At 48.4% G+C, this 22,381-nt stretch overlaps 1 protein-coding gene across 1 annotated transcript in view; it reads right to left on the reverse strand.

The window, feature by feature from the left end:
- Positions 1-854: 854 nt before the first annotated feature.
- LOC121836395 (solute carrier family 22 member 12-like) overlaps positions 855-22,381 on the reverse strand; it is a 31,076-nt gene continuing 9,549 nt past the window's right edge. Inside the window, exons 3-4 of the mRNA XM_042291287.1 lie at positions 17,603-17,751; positions 855-2,668 (exon numbers count right to left, since the gene is read on the reverse strand). Of these exons, the coding sequence (XP_042147221.1) occupies positions 2,345-2,668; positions 17,603-17,751 (473 nt within the window). The 3' untranslated portion in view covers positions 855-2,344. The remainder of the gene's footprint in view (positions 2,669-17,602; positions 17,752-22,381) is intronic.

Below are 22,381 nucleotides of genomic sequence, written 5' to 3' on the forward strand. Positions count from 1 at the left end.
GCTATCTTGGGCCAATCCAAGCGGCGCTACAGTCGACGCGCCGGTGTAAAAAGCAAATCATAAAGACAAAAGGTGTGGGCGTCAGAGGAGGAGGGAGAATGAATGCCTATGCTGGGCGGAGTGCAGTGCATGTTATGAGTTCATGTTACCAATCAAATAACGCCGACTGTTCAACAATTTCATTGTCTTTCTTAGAGCACATTCTTCAAGGCTGGTAGACCGTGACAGTGCGCTTTTAGCCTGTGTGTATGTATTTGCGTGTCTTTCAGCCTTTGACTGGTGGCGCTACAGTTGACGCGCGGGTGTGAAAAAGCAAAACATTATGTTAAAGGTGTGCGCGTCAGAGGAGGAGGGGGATGATGTCGCTACCTTTTTTTATTTGGGGGATTTAATCAAGCGGGGATACCGCCGTGCGTCGTCTGCAACCGGTGCTCTTCCAGTGACATGAATCTCGACGACGCAAGCCCGTTTCCGGCCGAGCTGGAACCCTCCCTATTACCGTATATGCTTGTGTTTCGTTGTTGTCTCTTCTTGCTAAAGGTTGTGTTGTATCGTTTCGCACGCGTGGAAATTCAGCAAAGCAATACATATTAAGTCGAATGCTTCCATAATCTTAGTGCTGTGGTTTGTAGAACTGCTGGTTCTATATATTTTTGTTTTCTTTCGCAATCCATAGGTTTCATAAAACATTGAATGGTGATTGGAGCTGGGTGTTGAATAAAAAATTAACCCGACTGGTCGCACTCTTCTTTAATAGACTCATCAATTGATCAATCCGTTGGTTCATTGATGTCCCATTTCAAACTTGAGGTTGTGACGCCTATAAAGTATGCACACGGAAGCCTTTTCAAGTGAAGACATTTTTAATTTATTATTTAAACAGTATAAACACCCTCGATGACAATCACAAACAATTCACACAGAAATGGTTTACCGTGCACTGACTCCTAAAAGAAATAAAGACCTCAAGAATATAAAAACAGGCATTTCTTTTACTTTTTTCTGTTTTTTTTTTTAGCACAAAACTCCAACTAAACGAGAAAGAAAAATATCGTAATCAATGCATTACTCGCATAATCTGAACAATAACCAAATAACGTCCGCATGTGTTTTCGCGTTGTCACCGATTGTTTTTGTCAAAAGCTGTATTTGAAGTAACAAATAAAAATAAGAGAACAATGCAAACCCTGTTTGCGTTTACGTCACGCACGAATCGAAGGTTTATCGCTGCATCCGCAGCGATAAACCTTCGTTCTCTTGGTCGAAGCGCGGCCGCTGGTTTACTTACATGGGCTAAGCTCTTTGACGGTCGGGTCTCTGGTTTCGTTTTCTCGCCGCCGCCAAGATGGCGGACGTAGTTCTCGACGCGCTACTAGATGGCGCTTTACATTTCGCGTATAATTTATTGTGTTTCAAGGGGAAAAAAATTGTGTCGTACGTTTATACAGCCTGAAGTTATGTGCCTCAAGGGACAACTTCTCTCTCAGCTATAGATGAGCAATTTAGACAGAAATTGCAGTTTGCAGGTGTTTATAAGGCCCTTTTGTAAGCGTGAATGAACGCACAGATAGAGGTGGCTACACCCCTGGGACAACTTTCTGTGGCATTTTTGACGAGAGGAATGCACATGCACAGTTCGTGCAAGCGGTCAATATAACTTTGACCGCATCGCCAAAGAAAGTTGTCTTCGAGTATAACAGCCATATCTTTGGAATCTCCAAAACACGGCTGCTGCCAAGTCCAGTCCTGTTAAAGGTAAGAAAATTTCGCTGCGCTGTACAACCCAAACGTAATAACACAGTGGAGCACCAGCAGTGGAACTCTGAAAAGTACCTTGAATAGTTAATGCTTGAAAACGTCGCTTGTTACTATCCAGATACTGTGTCGTTCCTTCTCTTCTTGCCATTCACTTCGACATCAGAACCTGGGTATCACATCTCCCCATCTATTTATTGGGGTTTCTTGATTTATTTCGTCCCTGCGCTAATATGTTTTTTTGAACCTTTCAATGTTGAAGGTGATTTCTAGAGATCATTTCCAGCCGTTTTTGACATTGGGACGAAGAAACAAAAATGCATTTTGGGTTTTCAGTGCACCTTTAAAGCCCTAATAGTGGGGCACTTTCGCATCTCCAAATCTACCAGAATTATTTGGCATAAATAACTTCTGAAAAGAGAAACAAATCTTTTGTTGCAATAACGAGGCACTCTTATCGCATTACTTAAAAGTCAGTGAAGCGAACACAGTGTCACAATTAAACAGTCCTATTTAAGGATGTTCACGGGAGTTGGGCTGCCGTGTGTGTCTTCCTTATACCATAAAAAACAAATATATATATATATCTTCAGATTGATCCAGTTATTTCTTGGTGTTGTACGCTCCTTGGATGCACCCATGGTAGATCCGCTGTGTGCAGAAAGGATGTTCGCCCTGGCTCGGAGCTCGACCGGCCTCGCGACTGCAGCTGTAGCTGCTGCTGATGCCCGGTCGGCTCTGCGAACTGCGCTCCGTCGGAGGACGGCGTCGGGTGGCCCCCGACACCGAACTCGTGGTTTGGCAGGAGCTGGTTTCGGATGTCCGGGAGTCGTCTGGACAGTGCCGCTCCGGCCAGGCACATCACGGTCACCAGGGCCAGGCTCGGCCGAGGGTCCCAGAGGTCTGCGTCGGCCTGAAGAGAAATTGCTCGCTGCACTGGTGAGTGCAGGCATCCAGTTGGTGAGTGCAGGCATCCCTGCCGGGCGTTTAAAATAGTGGCTGCAGGATGAATTTTCGGAGCACGTGACCGACTTTTTATTTGTATATGCTTTATTTTGAGTGCAACACAAACAGCGCTAGGTCTTTTTAGTGGTGCACTAAAAAACGTAACGTCCAATCCACAAAACAAAGGTCTACACTTTGCGGGGAAAAGCGCATCGTACCCGCCGCCACTGTTCCGTGCTTATGCAACAAATATTTGGCATCGAATCCGTTCTTGGCGAGAAGAGTAAGTTCGATGGTGTGAAATGTATGCTGCAGAAGGCACGGGTGCGGAGCAATGGCGGCTGATGTGACGTCAATGCAAGAACACTTCAAAACGCGCGTAGCGCCACTAGCGGAGGAGCTGAGCCTGCGGCGCCTTTTCGCACGCGAAGCTGTGGAGGTGAAAGCGCGCACGGACAGAACTTTGGTTCTTTGAGCCGATACGTCGAGGGTGACGTTGCATGAGGGCTGAGGCAGACTTAAGAAGGTCATCTAGCTTCTTATATATCCCAAGATATATAAGAGGTTTCTTACATATATCCATGCTTATATATCCTAGGAAATGGATTTTACATCTATCAATCACAGTGCATGCTGGCTTCCGACGATAAACCTTCCCAGCTCCTAGAAGGTGCAACCGCTGCACTTTTTCTACAAATCGACGAGGCGTTGATATATTAATATTAGCCACCATAAATTCATTGAGTTCAGGGTGGAGAATAAAGATTAAGATAATTTAAATCGTGATTTAAGCCACGAATATCACTATGATCACAACTAATTTCATAAATATGTTTTGATTGGTGCGTAATTTGATGCCGCCCATGTAAACTTATTGTTTTTAATTAAAAAGAAAGACAGGAGGACACTCAAGACTTCTTACGCGTAGGAAGGCGAAATGCCTTACAGTCCCGCGGGAGAAATGTTTTCGAGTAATGTTTCGAGAGATTGACACTAAGTATGGCGTCTAGGACGACCTATACGACGACATCGAGGACGGCGTCTAGGATGACGCCGAGGACGACCTGAAGGACGGCGTCTAGGACGACCTTTGAAACGACGTCGAGAGCGACGCCTAGAGGACGACCTCAAGGACGACACTTAGAGGACGACGCCTAGGATGACCTTAAAGGAGCGGTGCAACGATTTTCAGTCTTTGGCCAATTAACTGCGGAAATAAATCTGTGTCACCGATGGAACGAAGAACAGAAAACCGCATTTTCTTACGAGCGCTGGTTTTTATGTAAAAAAAAAAAAAAAATAAAAAAAATAAATAAAAAGAAACAAATTGAAGGTCAAAGTGCCTCTCAACTCTCCACGTCGCCTTCCGAGTGACGCACTCTGGGGGATTACGTGGTTTCCACTTGGGTTCACTCTTCAGATACCCCAGCCGCCTCCTCCGCGATTATCGACTTCTAATGGCGAATTCCACTGGTCGTTTTGGAGCGCGCCGCGATCGACTTTTCTGGAGCGAGCCTATTTCACTGGGCGATCGGGATCGAGAAGGACGTGTTCGTATGGTCGTTTTGGATTAGCTCCCGCTTCAGATCTCGATCTGGATCCGAGAAAAGTCGCTCCCACGATTCCGGCGGATTCAACCGGAAGCCAGCCGGGCCAGCCCACGGCGCACACACGTGACTTCCTTTCTCGCGGGGCATCTGGCCTGTTCTCGCCTCAGAAGAATTCATAATGGCCACTTGGTTACCCCCCGCCTCGACAGGTTCGATTTCCAGGAAGGAGAAGAGAAGGTTTTGCCGCGCTACGGGCATTCCGGCAATCTTTGCTAGAAGCTCCTGAGCCATTCCTGCCGCTCGTGCGTCGAACATTGCGAAAACGTCTTCGAAACGAACGCGGCGGCCGCAGAAGGGGGATTCCCGGGCAGTTGAATCACGGGAAGGCATCCGCCGATCCCGGAGTTGTGGGGATGTTCCACTGGGAATCCGTAGGCGGCGCGACCCAGTTCGGATCGTGTGCTCCATTCCGGATCTGGTCAACTCATCCCGGCGCGCTCGGAAACGCCCAGTGGAATTCGCCATAAAGGATTAACATCGTCGAAGGTCGCGGCGAGCGATCGACACAAAAGACGGTTCGCCACGGGGGTGACGGCGAGTGTAACAGTGGAGGGGGACAGGTTTTGTTCACTTCCGCGTATCCCGCAGAGTACGTCACATATGCCTATTGAAGTTAGCATCGCCTGTGTTGCTTCACTCGACGTCCGCAGCGTAACTTATTGCCGCCGCCGACACCGAAGTCCTAACCGCTCTGATGAACGCAGACTCGTACATAACGCGTTACAAGTAATGGCTTACTTTGTGGCAGGGGGGTAAAGGTGGGTGAGGAGGAGTGGCAAATCCCGTGCGCCGACATCCTGGGTCCCGAGTGAACGATCGCAAAAGAGAGCGACAGAACACGAGAGAAAGAAAGCAACGTTGCCATGGTAAACGCGAAGAGTGAAACTCTCAGCAATATAAACAGTGATAATTTAACGTTGTAAACTAAATTCTGAGCTATTCTAACGCTTATAAAAAGCAATAAAGTCATTACGCTGCATTAACTTCCATTCTGTCGAAATCTCAGAAATCTGGTGGTTGCGCAGTTTCGTATTCCTCAACCGCGCCCATCCGCGCCCCACTTGCGAAGCCGGGTATATGGTTTAGTTTAGCGTTAACGCGAGGCCGTACATCTGCGCGCTATGCAAAAAGAAAGCTTCGAAAGGAACGCGAATATCTTTCCACCGGTAAGTTCGTGGATTGTTGAACTTCACGAAACTGCTCTGATGATGTAACCGTGTTTGGGACCCCGAGGGTCTGCCTGCATGATCCGCCGCTTGCGGCAGCCAGAATGTATGGGAAAATGGCGGACCTTTTCCTCTAGAGTTAGTATGTAGGATCTCTATGCTTTGTGGGGACCCTCTCCCTGCCTCCTCCGCTCTCCGTGACCTTGCCGCTCCCTGCCGCCGTACTGTCGGGCGCTCCTTCGTTCCCCGTGACCTTCCCGTTTCCTGTCGCCGTCCTGTCGCGGAACGTCCGAACTCTCCGGGAGGAACGGGGCAAGCGCCCCCTCACCCAGCGCTGACGTCGGAGGGTCGGCTTGCAGCAATGTTCCCGATTGGACGGTCGGCGGGACAAGGACTTGGGAAGGTCTTAAGAGGGGAACGGAGACAAAGGAAGAAGGCTTGGGCTGCCGACTAGACAAGGGACTGGTCATGGAGGCGAGCTCGGACGGCGCTGGACGCTGGCGCAGGGAGTGCGGGCACTACGTCGAGTGGCGGACTCGACAAACGGACCGGACAGCGACCCTGGACGACGACGTCCCCATGACGCGGTGTGGACGACCACCGCTGGGACTCGGAGAAGCTGCTGTGGCAGCGGACCCTCCCCCGGCCTCGCTGATGACCGTCCCCCGATCCCGAAACCCCCCAAGGCAATGAGTGAGTGAATAAACCCTTTTGCCGAGAGCGAAATATTGAAGTGTCATATTCATCCGGAGACAGGGTTTGTGGGAATCGGAGGTAGAAGATGCCCGCATAAACTGGCGCCGCAACGTGGGGCCTGATTTTTGATCAGGCAGGCATTCCGATTCCTAACCTGTTTCCGGTTGAATTGGGGCACTGTTTCGCGCTCTTTTTGGGGGTCATCTTTGTCGCGGGAGCGCCGCACGAAGTTTCGTTGCGGGAGCGCCGCACGGAGGCCCTGACATGATCGCCTGTCTGACTAGGAGGCGCAGATTTTGACCGCTGTTTTAAGGGATTAACCCTTTTTCCCAGCCTGTCAGGAACTTACTTATCCCCCGTTACAAGAAGCGCCATTAGTCTTTTGCTGTTCAGCGCGCCGATGAATGCTGGCAGGTTGATCCTGCTAGACAAGAGCGCTGTGTGCGTCGAAATTGCCGCACCCCTCGAGGCCTGTAGCGTCGGGCGTTCCCCCACCTACGCCTCCGGCCGTCCGCGTCCGCTGGGAAAGATGCCGGCTCACGGTTTGGGAGATGTGACGCGCCTAACCGCCTTTGTTCGCGTATCGATGTAATGGTTTGTAACGCTTGTTACTGATCGGACGCGTTAAAGAGGCATCGCTTTGGGTGGAGAACGCTCCCATTGCGGATGGCGGTTGCATGGACTGTGTTTAGAAATTATTCCCGCATTGCATTTTGTCCGTGAGGAGACTAGCGTCTCGGTTTGACCGCATGCTAGCTCCCAGTTGGCCTTGCTTGAGCTGTCAGCGCGGTTTTGAGCTTCGTTAATTTACAGCGTCTCAAGGTACGGATGCGCTCTTGTGGTTCCGACCAAAATCGCTTTGAACGAGTACCTTGCGGCCAGAGGCTACATTTAGGGGCTAAGCCCACTAAATCGTGCCGGATACGCGATGTCTGGTGCGCAGATATTGGAATCCAGAAAGCCACAGAGTTTCCGTTTTCACTTTATCAGTGGCTGTGCGTGTGTAATGCTCCGTGGAGTCCAGTCTGACGCGATGGGGATGACCCGTGCGTTTCTAGTTGTAGAGTCGTGAGGTTGATTCCGTTTAATTGTGCGCACAGTTGGTTCCGGATCCTCACACCGCTATATCGATGGTTGAGCCTCGCGGCGGGAGTTACTCTATCATTTTGTTTTCTCCGCCTCCGGAGGGGCGGCGGCTAGCGCGCGCTTTGCGCTGCCGCCGGATGCAGTACGGTTCTCGGCCGTGCTTTGGTTCGCGTTGGGACGCGAGGGCGTAGAGAGCGTAATTGGTCGTGCAGAGGCCTGGATTAGAGATAAATTATAAATTTAGGGGAGAAAAGACAGCTAGGTAAGAAAAGAGCTGGGCTCGTGCAGTGAAGAGCTGCACGAGGGGAGTGGCGGTCTTGCGAGGATATGTGACGAGTGGTTCATAGTTTTATCCTGTACAGATGCGCGGTTGGCCCGGAAAAACGTACGGTTCACGTCGGCGGTTACGTGCCCGGGAAGCCTAGAAATTATGGCAGCGGCATGGCCGTCGGCGGCCTATAACTGTTGTGCGTTGGGTCAGCCCGTCGCTGTACTAACTGCAGCCTTTGCGTGAATGGGTAGCGAGTGTTGGAATGCGGCGGTAGATGCGGTAGACACTTCGACGCTGCGGAAACTGTTTATGCAGAGCAAATATAGTTTATTAGCTCGTCCATCTCCAAGACTGGCCGGTTAGATAATTTGGCATTTCGGTATCGCGCTCGTTGCGCGGAAGTTGAGAGGTGCGTGTGTGGGATACTTACATTGTTCGAACCCTGCCTGTCCTCACAGTCGCAAGAAGACTTTTCAGTCATGCGGCGTGTTGACTTGGCTGGGGGCGAGCTTTGTGCGTAACCTACTGCGTTTGTATGTGGACACGTTGCTCGATTCGAGAACGTTGAAGAGTCGCGAGACGCGTTGACGGCGTACCTTTATTGCTCGATCCCGGCCGGCCTTGACATCAGCTGGAAGACTTTTTAGTTATGCGGTGTCGGGGTTTGGCCGGGGGAGAACTCTAACGTGCGTCGATGAGCTTATCGCGGTTGTCGAGCCCGTGCGGGGTTCGGTGCGGACCGCAGTTACGCGCTCGTCGCTCCTGTTGGGTGGTCGCCTCCGAGCAGTGAAGCGGTAACGTCTGGTACATGCCCAAACGTTACGGACATGGCCGTGTAAATAGGCTGTCCAATGAGATCTGCTGTTCGCACGATCCAGGTACTGTTCCCTTTGTACGGGTGCAAGTGGCCGGTACCACGGAACAACGGCCTCTCAGTAAGGTGATTACCCCTTCTGATGAAGGCGTGCTGCGTAGCTTGGCTGTAGCGTGTTTGTAGCTCGGGTAGCGTGAACGCCGAGTGCATGAGTGCCCGTCATGGGTTGTTGGCAGCGTGTTCCTTCCGAGTCGCACCTCGCGAACGGGACTGGATTTGTGACCGTTTCTGTTTTACGGAAGGTTATTCTTAGTTTTTGAGGTTTTGTGCGTTCTTCGCGAGTGTGTTGGAGATTAATATTGTTTGTTGTCAGAGGTGTGCGGTTCTGACGCTCTGGTAGATTGCTTACTGTTTTAAAAGAATGCGGTTGAGTTTGATAGGAGCAAATGTTGTATAGTGGGCGTATGTACGATTTGAGTATACAATGAGTGCTCATACTTTTTAGTTAAGGAATAGTTTTCCTCTTATGTACCTCTTGAACGTGTAGCGTGACGTTCTTGATGATTGCCTGCCCGTTAGTATTGAAATGAAAAGTTTTGTTTTTATTTCGTGGCATGTCCAACGATCGAAAGATTTTGGTTTCGTCGCGCTGTCTGATATAGCGTGCCGCTATTCGTTTTTGCGCATTTCGCTGTCTGTTACATTAGGGACGGAAGCGAACTTTAAGTGCCGGCGTGTTGTGTGTGCTTGAGTGCCCGTCCGTGTTGTGAGCTGTGGTGCTCCGGACCAGTTCGTGGACCGTGCTCCGTCGGTCACGAGCTTCCCAGTGAATCAACGTTCACCGCTGACCTGCTTGGTTTGATGCCATCATCATCATCGAGGGTGCTCGTCGTCATCGGTGACACTCAGCTGAACGAGCTCCCTGCCAAGGGTCCTGGGGACCACGCAACCTCAGGCCCCCCGGGGTCCGAGCCTTGAGGGAGGGGAGGTGTGGGGACCCTCTCCCTGGCTCCTCCGCTCTCCGTGACCTTGCCGCTCCCTGCCGCCGTACTGTCGGGCGCTCCTTCGTTCCCCGTGACCTTCCCGTTTCCTGTCGCCGTCCTGTCGCGGAACGTCCGAACTCTCCGGGAGGAACGGGGCAAGCGCCCCCTCACCCAGCGCTGACGTCGGAGGGTCGGCTCGCAGCAAGGTTCCCGATTGGACGGTCGGCGGGACAAGGACTTGGGAAGGTCTTAAAGACCGACCAACGAAACCATTTTCCGCAAGGTAGGAAAATGCCCCTCGCGCCCTCCTCTTTTCACCCTCTCCCAAAAATCACGTGACGGCAGAGGCTTCTTTTGTGTCGGCTTTTTCTGTAGGGATAATCCTCAAAAAGCGCGAAACGAGCGGCTAGCTGCGAGCGCCACAACGACCTTGAGACGTCCAGGTGTCTTCCCTCGTTGACGCGGGCACGCGCAATCCGCAGGATTGAGGAAGCCAGCGCGACCGCACGCTTTTTCCCATGAGCTGCAGGTCCGAGGCCGCTCGGTCGGTGGAGATCGAGGGGTCGTGGTATGCTGGGTTCGTTCCAGCAGCCGCTTGCTGGCATCGCGCGGCTGCTGGAACCATTCCCGTGTCTGCACACGGATTGGCTTGCACAATAAAGGGTTCAGGTCGTCGATAATACATTTATTTCCGAAACTTATAAATCAAGTGGCTTACCCTAATCTCTTCAGTACTGTTTGAAACACGTCTCCTCTCATAGGTTGTTCATCCCATTTTGGATTCTTTCGCGTATTTATTCCTCCTTACGTCTGCTTGATGACTGTTCTGTAACTTGATAAAGACATTTAAATATTGGCGCGGGCTTGCGCGATCAACGCTGTCCCGGATTTATTCAAAATGGGAAAGATTGGCGTCAGGAGGGGTTGAAGAAGCAAACCGAAATTCTTGCTTCTAATGAGGACGCACAATCGTAAGATAGGTCTTTGCTTCACCTGTATCCACAACGCCCCATCGTTTGCACGATCATAATTTCTCAGTGACATAGGTGTATACCACATTTTACTCATGGTCACTATAGATGTGGCCCCACAGGCTTTCCCGTTATCAGCGAGTCGACTTTTTGACGACCGGCGACTCTCCTGAGTGAGAATAAATATTATCACCTTCAAACAACATCCACCCCTTTCTCACCCCCCCCCCCCCTCCCCCCTTTTCCGAGTTGGGGAAATATCAGGCCACTCCAGCAAGCAGCCTGCAGACTGCGCTTTTCGGCTACAGATTCTCAACACATTCGAACGTGGAAGTAAACACATCAATCACAAGAACGACGCCCTGTTTATTTGCAACCTAAATAATGTGGCTCTTCTGTTGGGACCCAATCAATTTCATCATCAATCATTATTTGTTATAACTTCATGGTGAATGTGTGTTCGTAGTGATGCCACAAAGTGGTCGATTCAAAGGGAGAAATAGGTCTTTGTATTTATTTTGCGGAAATACTCGCTCCTGTGACGCTGAAGTGCGCAAGGTCAACGCACCCGAGGCAGTGCGTAATACTTTAAAACTGTCGTTGACGATGAAATATTTGTGGGAAGCGCGTAAAATTGTTTACACCACGAAAACATACCTAAACACACAAAAATGTCGCAATTGCAAAAAAAAAAAAAAAAACGATCAGCCTGCGAAAATTGTTGCTTTCTCCCTCCCCCCCTCCTCTCTTCTTTTTTCGCGCCACTACAAAAAATAGTGGCCGAGCAACCAAATTCTATCAAAACCTGTTTTTATTTTGGCACGGAAATAAGACAAAAATACGTAATAATTTTTCACACCAGTGCAATGCAATACAGACTTCTATTTTCATCAAGCTGCTTTCCGCCATGCTTCCATGTCATCCTCCAGGCCTTGAATGTTTGTGCACAGTGATTAAACTATTTACATCTAAAATGACATGCACTAGAAATCTGGTACTTTCTTTTAAAAGCAGCATGTTAGTGCACATGAATTCTCCCAGAGTCTTGCCTTCTAATCGCGTGGAAGGAAAATGGAAGTATCGCGGGCATGATTCGTGCAGAAGGCTAGATTCAATGGTCGCCCATTATTTCTACAAACTCCCTGGCATATTCACTACCATATAACCTGGTGTCCTTTCTTCAAGAAGCGAGGTTTTGATAAAATTTCGTTGCTCGGCCGCGCTTTTTTTTTTTTTTTTTTTTTTTTTTTGTAGCGGCGCGAAAAAAAAAAAAAAATAGAGAGAGAGGAAAACAACGGTTATCGCAAGCTGATTTTTTTTTTTTTTTTGCAATTGCGACATTTTGGTGTGTTTAGGTATGTTTTCGCGGTGTAAACAATTTTACGCGCTTCCCAGAAATATTTCATCGTCAACGACAGTTTTAAAGTATTACGCACTGCCTCGGGTACATTGACCTTGCGCACTTGAGCGTCACAGGAGCGAGTATTTCCGCAAAATAAATACAAGGACCTATTTCTCCCTTTGAATCGACCACTTTGTGGCATCACTACGAACACACATTCACCATGAAGTTATAACAAATAATGATTGATGATGAAGTTGATTGGGTCCCAACAGAAGAGCCACATTATTTAGGTTGCAAATAAACAGGGCGCCGTTCATGTGATTGATGTGTTTACTTCCACGTTCGAATGTGTTGAGAATCAGTAGCCGAAAAGCGCAGTCTGCAGGCTGCTTCCTGGAGTGGCCTGATATTTCCCCAACTCGGGAAAGGGGGGAGGGGGGGGGGGGGAGAGAAAGGGGTCCCTACTGAAAAAAAAACATTTGGCGCCTATATGAAAATAAACGGGTCCATACCGGTAACAGTTCAACCATACCGGTCACCAGTTTGTCAAAGGGGTCGCCCGTATGGCTCAAAGGGGTCTCCCGTATGAGCCATAACGGTCACCTATTTGGACAAACAGGTCACTCCTTTGTCAAACGGGTCGCTCGTCTGGGCAAATGGGTGACTCGTTTGGGCAAAGTTGTCGCACGTTTGTTCAAACCGGTGACCATGTTGCAAACTGTACCGGTTTAATCAAACGGCTCTCCGGAGCCCGTTTGATACTGAACGTACAGATCGGCGGCGTGGGCACGCCTAGCGTTTCATCCGTGGCAGCCAATGTTTCCGGAAGGCTGGGAGCGCCGATTCATCGATTTCAGATCGTCCGCGTAATGCAAGTAATTTTATTTATATTTTAAGTGCGCTGATGTGCGCTTATACTGCAACTAAAAATAACACCTTTTTTTGCTGTTGTTTTACGTAAACGGGCGACGTTGGTGAGCCGATATTTTTGACAGAACTTTAAAACTTTGTCCATCCTTGTTGCCTCAATTTACTTATTCAGCTCGAATCTCTCTCGCAGAAGACGCGACCGCGTGAAAGAACGCATCTAGACTCCGTTTCACTTTAATTCAAGGCGCAGCGAAGGTAGCACGCGTACACGCGGCTGCAAGAACATCGAGCATTACGAGAGCACGCCCGCCGTTGCAGCAGTCAAACTACGAGCTCGCGCTCAGTAATTTCTTCGCTCGGGCCCGCCGCTATTTCCAAGGTTCGAGCGTGCTAAAATGCGCGCGCGCGTGTTTTTTTTTTTTTTTTTTTTCGAGGTTAAAAAAACACATCTTAGTGCGTGGGGAGAGGGAGAGGGGCCGTTGCTGTGGTCCTCGCCCTCCCTTCTCTCTTGTCACCCGTCACGTGACCCGCTGCCGCGCGCGAGCTACACGCTGATAAGCATCGAGATCCGGAAGGGTGCGCCTAGCAGCCGCTTTTTCTTTGTCTGCTTGTTGTCAGTTCCATCTCGAACTTAGCGCGTCCCTGCGGTCTTATTAGGATGTCTCTCGACAACGTATTGGATGTGCACCAAAGCTATCAGTGTTCAAAAAGTCCTACGTCTATATCGGCAACAAGCGAATCTTCAAAGAAGTCAGGAATTCTCGCGGCTTGGTTGGGTACGGCAACTGACAGCTTCCAAGAAGCCGTTCCCTCTCATTTGTGTTTGTGTGGTTGTCCTGCTTTGACCGTGTCGACAAATATCACGGATTACATGTTTGAAGTCCGCTATTTTTATGGTAAGTGCACTGCAACCTACTTCTTGGCAACGATTGACCGTTCTTCTACTCGTACTCTTTCAGATTATCTACTTAATTATGCAGCCACTATTCTCGCGGCAGCCGGGCGAATAATTTCCCGAAAGTCTACCCTCATAGTCTAGAATTACCTAGGTTCTTGTTTGCTTTGCTATCTTCTCAGTTGTATAAAAGCTTAGAGTGCCTCTCACATTTCACAGATCGCTTGCACGTTTGTAATGTCTACAGAAGACGTAATAAACTTTGAGGAGAATTGAAAACAATCTTTTGTGTCTGTTTTCCTGTCCATTTGCAAGCACCTACGTGAGCACATTTGTTCTACGTGTTTCCTTTATGTTATAAATAGGTTTATGACTTTCGGAACGTCTTAAATAAGTTTAGGATAACCAACCTACCAGACGATTCACGTTTAGGGCTAGCGCATAATTTCCCGAATCGAATGGCACGTTCAAACGTGTGGTCACGTGCAAGGTCGAACGGGCACCTGTATCAAACGGGCACCTGTATCAAATGGGTACCGTTTCGAGCGGGTACCGTTTCAAACGGCTACCCGTATCCCATAATCACGTTTAATCCAAACGGGTCGACAAGTTTGCACCCGTTTGATTTACCAGTTTGCCACCCGTTTGAATTTCAAATGGTTTTTTTCAGTAGGGGTGGATGTTATTTGAAGGTGATAATATTTATTCTCACTGAGGAGAGTCGCCGGTCGTTAAAAAGTCGACTCGCTGATAACGGGAAAGCCTGTGGGGCCACATCTATAGTGACCATGAGTAAAATGTCGTATACACCTATGTCACTGAGAAATTATAATCGTGCAAACGATGGGGCGTTGTGGATACAGGTGAAGCAAAGACCTATCTTACGATTGTGCCGTCCTCATTAGAAGCAAGAATATCGGTTTGCTTCTTCAACCCCTCCTGACGCCAATCTTTCCCATTTTGAATAAATCCGGGACAGCGTTGATCGCGCAAGCCCGCGCCAATATTTAAAGGTCTTTATCAAGTTATAGAACAGTCACCAAGCAGACGTAAGGAGGAATAAATACGCAAAACAGTCCAAAATGGGATGAACAACCTATGAGGGGAGACGTGTTTCAAGCAGTAATGAAGAGATTAGGGTAAGCCACTTGATTGATAAGTTTCGGAAATAAATGTATTATCGACGACCTGAACCCTTTATTGTGCAAGCCAATCCGTGTGCAGACACGGGAATGGTTCCAGCAGCCGCGCGATGCCAGCAAGCGGCTGCTGGAACGAACCCAGCATACCACGACCCCTCGATCTCCACCGACCGAGCGGCCTCGGACCTGCAGCTCATGGGAAAAAGCGTGCGGTCGCGCTGGCTTCCTCAATCCTGCGGATTACGCGTGCCCTCGTCAACGAGGGAAGACACCTGGACGTCTCAAGGTCGTTGTGGCGCTCGCAGTTACCCGCTCGTTTCGCGCTTTTTGAGGATTATCCCTACAGAAAAAGCCGACACAAAAGAAGCCTCTGCCGTCACGTGATTTTCGGGAGAGGGTGAAAAGAGGAGGGCGCGAGGGGCATTTTCCTACCTTGCGGAAAATGGTTTCGTTGGTCGGTCTTTAAGAGGGGAACGGAGACAAAGGAAGAAGGCTTGGGCTGCCGACTAGACAAGGGACCGGTCATGGAGGCGAGCTCGGACGGCGCTGGACGCTGGCGCAGGGAGTGCGGGCACTACGTCGAGTGGCGGACTCGACAAACGGACCGGACAGCGACCCTGGACGACGACGTCCCCATGACGCAGTGTGGACGACCACCGCTGGGACTCGGAGAAGCTGCTGTGGCAGCGGACCCTCCCCCGGCCTCGCTGATGACCGTCCCCCGATCCCGAAACCCCCCAAGGCAATGAGTGAGTGAATAAACCCTTTTGCCGAGAGCGAAGTATTGCAGTGTCATATTCATCCGGAGACAGGGTTTGTGAGAATCGGAGCTGGAAGATGCCCGCAACTTGTAATCGATTGCATTTTACTGTAATATTGTAACGCTTCGATTACTTCCTTTAAGGAGTAACGATCCTTGGAATTCAATTACTTTTTGCTGTAATCAATTACAGAATTACCCATTACAATTTTCCACCTTTTTTTTTTTTGGCTATTGAAGGGGTTGGGGGTTGGATGTCAGAAACGGGACGGGGCTCCGCCGATATTTTTTTTCTTCCCCTACTTACTATATTTTCGGAATCACCACCCTTTACCCTTTCCGGTATACTATCTAGTACCGCAGAATTGGGAATAGTTACCTATCGTGAAATCGGCAAATGAAAATGATACCAAAATGAACATTCAAATATACCCCCGCTTTCAGTGCCGTGCCGTCAGGTAAAGGCCGGCTTGCAGGCCGTTTAGGCAGTCTAAAATATGACTATGCCAGGCGTTTGTTTCGTGCTGCTGCGCGGGTGCTGGAACGAGCTTCCAAAGCATTCAATTGATACCATGAAACTGCTTGTAATCAGTTGGGAAGCAATTCTACAGCGGAAGGCAGAGAGTGAACCTCTGCCTTCCGCTGACATCACCTTTTTATTGCTGCCAACAGAGACTTTCACATTGAAAAACAAAGTGAGGACCAAACTTGCAAATTCAATAACTTCGCATGAAATTAGGATGAAGAGCGCCGTGAACGTAGGCGTCTGGAAAGTCAGGCTGTCGTTGAGCGTTTGTGATTCTACATACTACAACGTTTTACGTGTGTAGCACAATTGCCTAGAAATTTGCCATTAATGTTTAGTATGCTGGATCACCTAGCCGACCTTAATATTTTAGTGTTATATACTGTCTGACAGACTGGCGCTTATCAGCTCGTGGCCACTCGAGGAGCGTGGGCACTGAGCGCTCGAGGCTCGGCGTGCGCATTAATTTGCCATTAATGTTTAGTATGCTGGATCACCTAGCCGACCTTAATATTTTAGTACTATCAAATATCGTTGTATGGGTGCTTTAAGATAATTTTACGATAACGAATAAAAAAAGAAAAGGAAAGACGTTTACAATTCTTTGTAATACGAAATTAGAGCGCAGCTCTCGAGGAGGAGGAAGGGAAGGTACGGAGGGGAAGCTATGCCCCTCCGTAACCTCCCCTCCTGCTCCCGTTCCATTTAGCAGAAAATTTTCGCTAAATTTCCCGCTAAATTTAGTGAAAAATTTCCCGCTAATTTTCCTGCTAAATTTAGCGGGGCATTTAGCGAAAAATTCGCCGCTAAATTTAGCGGACAAGCAGCACGGATTTTGGCCAATGGCCAGAGAAACGTCACTCAACAGCCAAAGGCTGGCCACTGTCTAGCCACTGGCCAAAGGACCATTGCCAGCCATTGGCCAATGATTAACCAACTCTGTGCTATTCGGGAAGTTTCCTCGCTAATTTAGCCGGGAAATCGACGTCACGTGACCTCAACACCAATTCGGTTTCCCCGCTAAACTTAGCGGGGAAACTGTGACGTCCCATAATGCAACGCGCGCGGTTAGGCTGACGGCGACGCCACTCAACCCTGAAACGGGCGCCTAAAGCGCGATCCAAACCAACGCTTCTTTTTGCGCCTGTAGGTCGTGCGGCTGCGGATGTGACGCATTTCGTGTCGTTTTTGCTGTTTCCGGGCGCGCTTTCTGAGTCAGAACCGTGCGCTTCGGTTTGGACGGGCGAAACTTCGGGCGAGCGCGCACGCGCGCACGCAGGCACGAGCGCACAAGCAAGAGAGAAAGAGAGAGAGAGAGAGATCGCGTTGTCATGTTGGAAGAGAATAAAAGGGGGGGGGGAGGAGAGGGCAGCCAGACGGCGAGAAACGCGGAGCCGGAACTAGCTTGCCCTCCACCGATTGGCCGGGACACAGGCGCGCCCTATACGTCACCGCGCGTTTTTGTGCGCGTTGATAAAGAAGTTGAAATCAACCAACTTTTTTATGCGCGCCCGGAAGGAGCGAAGAAGCGGCGCGACGTCACGAAAATACGTCACATCCGCAGCCGCACGACCTACAGGCGCAAAAAGAAGCGTTGGTTTGGATCGCGCTTAAGAGCTGCTCTCTAAAAAGCGCAATATATGTTTTTTGACAGGAAGGTTGGTGCTTGTCTCGGTTCTGCAGCGGAAGCTCCCACGACTCGGATCCGACCTTTGGGCGGCCGCTGTGTAGCGGTGCCTCATACGGAGGCTGAAGAAGCCTGATGACCTCGGAGGTGGCGCGGCAGAGTCCCAGGGCTGATGCGCGGATCCGCGTCGGAAACAGCTCGGCCGTGGACAAAGTGAGCAGGAGGCTGGCCGCACCCGTGGACATGCTCGTGAGTGCCGCCAGAGTCGCCCGAGGCACCAGGACTGCCTCTACAAGGAGGCCGGAAGGATGACGTCGCAAGAGTTTTCAGAGCATACTTGAACAGGCATTTCAAAATGAACACTTAAAAGGAAAGCTTCTGGATTTAATCTTCTGCAGAACATGCAAGCACAAAACTACTGCGGAATTACTACTAGGGAATTACGAAGCTTGACATAAGATAGGGCTTGAAACATGAGACGTGTGTAAGTCGAATGAGCAAGTAATACGTCATGTTCATTGTTTCTGTACATATCGGATTTTTGAAGTCAAAACGTGCTTTGTGTTTTCTCATTAGAGGGGATGCTTCTGCTGTTCGCGATTGTCATCTGCCTCCGCGTTCCGAGGAAAAGCGAATGTACTGAATTTTTTTTTAGAGTACAATGTAAATAAGACATAAATATAAATATGGGCGGTTTTATTTGGATTCAGGCAACGAGGTGCAGTCGTATTTTTTAATTTGCCTCAAATTTTATATATTTTGTGGCGCATGTTCCAAGAAAAACAATCCTTTTTATTTTAATGTCCTGACATGTTTAATTTCTGAGAAAAAAAAAAAAAATCTCAAAGAAGCGGGAAAGAACGACGAGGTTTTGACGACTGTCGTGTGTGGCGTTTTTGAATCGAACCTTAATATTTTATTTTTAAGGTCGGAGCGCGATGGCGATGCTATTTTTAGGGCACCCAAAGTGCTTGCGTACGTTATTCTAAAACCCTCTTATTAATGATCTTGATATTTTGGAGAGCAATAAATCGGACAGGGTGACAGGATTGCGACTTTATTTTCTTTTACAATTTCAAACATTGAACACTCGCGCCCACGGGAAAACATCATAGACCAGAAAATGCCTTCGCCTTGTTGAGAAAGTCCAACAAGGAAATCGTGCCATCAGAAAGGCGACACACTAGTTCTGATAGTTTGCGGTCCCTGCAGACCCACTTGAGCCCCCTGGCCCGCGCGGCGCCACTCTTTGCAAGCTGCTGCAAAGATACCCTTGCCAAACCTCATCCCGTTTGATAAAATCAATGAAGCTGTAAAAGTTCGGGTGAGCCCTCCCTGACACCCTGTTTATCTTACGGTGCCATGTCTCCAAGGTTGTTTCGGGAGTGGGAGATGTGAGGTCAGCAAGGAGGACAGACATTCGACACTTCAATCTAAGCAACTGTTAACGAACAATACAAACGAACCGACCTAAATGATAACAAACAATGGCCGAATTGGGAAGGTTGTTTCAGGATAGGGCGAAATGGGAAAGGATGAAACCAGAGGGTCGTTTTGAGCCGGGTCGAAACGGGAAGGTTGAATTGGGAATGGGTCGAAACGGGAACCACCTGAAGAAGAAGCTCGGTAGAGAAAAACGATCCTCGGTTTGGCGGCGGATCAATTTGCTTTTAACCATATTTTGTCGGCGTCACGGGAAACATTACATGCTTCCAGACACGCTCTGCAAATCTACCGAGACGTAGCAATTGCTGTTAAGTTAAATAGATTTTGTTGTCCGCTGCCCGAGATATCTCTAATGATTATGGACAATTTTTCTATCTACAGCGATGGTCTCACGAGGGCATGCGACCACTAGGGATTTCCCCGTCGGTTCAATGCACGTCGAGTTAAAAACGGGCAGGGTTGGAGAAGCGGTTTATTGTTTTTTTTCCCCGTTTTTCACTCTCAAAGAAGCGTTTTATGATGCTTGGAAGATTGCCGGTACACGAAGCTTTCCTGCGTTCTATCCAAACGCTCGGGCGTCCACCAGGACGCGCTTATTTCCACACCTTCCCCGGTCAAAGTTCTCACACGGAAATCGATTTATGATAAATTTTGTTTATAACCCCTTTCGACTACTGTAATTTTCTAAATCCATCAGAAAAAAAAAAAGGTAAATTACGCAGCACCCGTGATTTCTACACCAAATTAAGGTTGTTGAATCTTGCACCAACATAGCCAAATGATTTTGCTGTAGGCTCGAGTTAATTTCATAGATTATAACGGTTTAATTATGTCTTTGTGCAGAGGCAGTCTAAAGCTCTGCCTGAATAATAAGCGACGAAAATCTATAGAGAAGAACGCTCTCCAGAGAGTGGCCAATGTGCTGACTACGCATGCTAGGAAAAGGTTAGTGATATTTTTTAATTAAATACATTTTAATGCCATTTCGAAGACGCCGGCGATAAATTTGGAGTACTACAAAGCGCTGGAGTGAGAGGCCGAAATTTACATCATTTGGTTGCTACGGTAATCTAAGTAATAAAAAAAAAACTGATTAAAACAGAAAGAAGAGAGAGAGAGGAAAAAAAAGCTTATTGTAATACAGGAAGACAGCACGTTTTTCATAGGCGTTCTATTCCAGACACCCTTTTTAATTGGTACGTACAAACATTTTTTTTTTGTGACTGCATTTGTTTGATAACAGGAACTTCAGGCATTTGCAGGGCTCATCGCCAGTCAGGCACCGAGCCTTCTTTCGACTACATGTACTGACCACTTCCAAGATGCAGCTAAATGCACAAAATGCAGATCTGCAACCTACAGAGCAGCGTTCATTACAGGAGAAGCGAAGTGTTGCGCTTCCAAAATGGCCAAGTGTCCAGACAACAGAAGATTACTGTGCGGCGTTTGACACAGTTCTCGCTGAACGGTGATGAATATGTTAACGTGTCATGGGGCCAAATGCCAGGCGGTTATGTATTTTTTTAGCCGGTGACTGGGTCCGGAAATTTCGTCGAACGCCGTTTCATCGAACGCCATTTTGTCGAAAGTCATTTCATCGAGCGCTGTTTCATCGAAGTCGTTTAATCGAACACCACCTAGTTAGCCAGTACGGATTTTTACCTAAGAAATAGTTGTCTTTTAAAACAGGAAAAATAGCAGAGCTTCCTTTTCTTACAAAGAACGGAACCAATAAAAAAGAAAAACTTTATTTTCTCCGCTAAACTTTTTTCCCCATAGTAACTATGACTTGTGCTTTTAATGTAGCCAATAATAAACAGGAAGGTCTGCTCATCGGGTGCAGTGACGAAAGTACGTCACTCCAACTAGACTTGTACACGTTACTGAAAAATGGTAAGGAATGACATTTACAATTACTCAAGGCTAAATTGTACTTTTTTACAATTACAATTACCTTCTCATAAAAGTAAGTGACCGTTACCCCCAAAAGTAATCCGTTACTTTCGTGACATTACTTTCAACAATATTTTCCTCAATAAGGAAACAAAGGGAAGAAGGTTATTCAAGTTCTTAATGTTGCCACCTGTTCCATTTATTGACCTTGAGTATTTTGAGCAACAGCTGGCCCTCGAAAGTCTCGTCAGACATTTTGCGTAATTTCTTACTGAAGATGTCGATTGCTACGGCTGAACACCCTTTGAACTGAGGCACTGGATGGGAGTGCCGTATTGTGCCTCACAAATATTTAATGCTCTGCATTGAGCTTTTTCAGCGAAGCAATGTAAAGTAGTATTTAGCTCGAAGATAGAGCAAAGCTTTAGCGTTGCAGCCGTTGCCTGATATTCGAGAGTTTTAGCTGAGTTGGTAGCAGTAAGGTGATAATTAAATAATAAATAAGATTTGGCTTGATATTCTTCTTTCTTTGGTTCTGAACAGGTCGAGCCTCGGTTGAGACGTTGGTGAATAAGAGTTTCCTATATATAAATAAAAGTAATCGAGAAAAAAACAGCACCAGGACACTCATAACAACAATTAATTAGAACGTTGGTTACAACAAGGAAATGTAAACACACGATGGCCGTGTGTACATTTTTTGATGCCGTTCAAAAACGCACGGAGCACGGACCGACTGCAGTTTACTCCGGTGTTCTCCGGATAGACGCCCGCTGATGCCACGGGCAGTGCAAGGTAGAGTACTAAGTAATCCACACTATGGCCCCCCTCACGAGTTTCACTCTCTCCTCAAGCCCAGAATATCAAGTGTACGTCAGCCACCATTATGTTGTATTTGGAACAATATCTGCTCGAGATAAGATGCGTCCTGCTGGGGTTTAAACAGGTAGAAGAAAACGGGATACGGCCCATTCGTCACATGTCGATTCGTCATAGGGCAACTGGTAACAGGCCCGTTGTCACAGCGAAACATTCGTCATCGGATGATTCGTCATGCTGGCAGTTCGTCACTCAATAACCCCAGCAGGCACGTAGCCGGGGGGGGGGGGGGGGGGTGCATGGGGCTCGGCCCCCCCCCCCCCCCCCCCCCCCGAAATCTTCCATTTTGCTGGGACCTCCTCTCCCCCCTCCCCCTCATACAGCATCTTGTCATGGGCCGCCCCCCCCCCCCCCCTCCCGAAACAAAATCCTGGCTACGTGCCTGGACCCCAGGATCGTTAAACATTTTTTTTTAATATATTTTGTTTTCTTAGAAAAGTTACGAAAGGGGAACGTTTTTTTTCCTATTTTGTTTTCTTAAAGAAGTTAGGAAAGGGGTCACCCAACCAAATCCGTACAAGGTCAGTGAGGTTGACTACTGTACGAACGGGAACGAAATGACCCCAAGATAAGGCAACATGCAGCCTTTAGCCTGCATGTTGTCTTATCTGGGTCGCCTTACAATAAGAAAAAACCCACCAAACCCGATTCCTTTTTTTTTGTGTGTGTGTGTGTGTGTGCCCCGCCACTGGGCTTACCAT

This window comes from Ixodes scapularis, unplaced genomic scaffold (assembly GCF_016920785.2).
Source record: "Ixodes scapularis isolate PalLabHiFi unplaced genomic scaffold, ASM1692078v2 PGA_scaffold2__306_contigs__length_199485367, whole genome shotgun sequence".
Lineage (NCBI taxonomy): Eukaryota > Metazoa > Arthropoda > Arachnida > Ixodida > Ixodidae > Ixodes > Ixodes scapularis.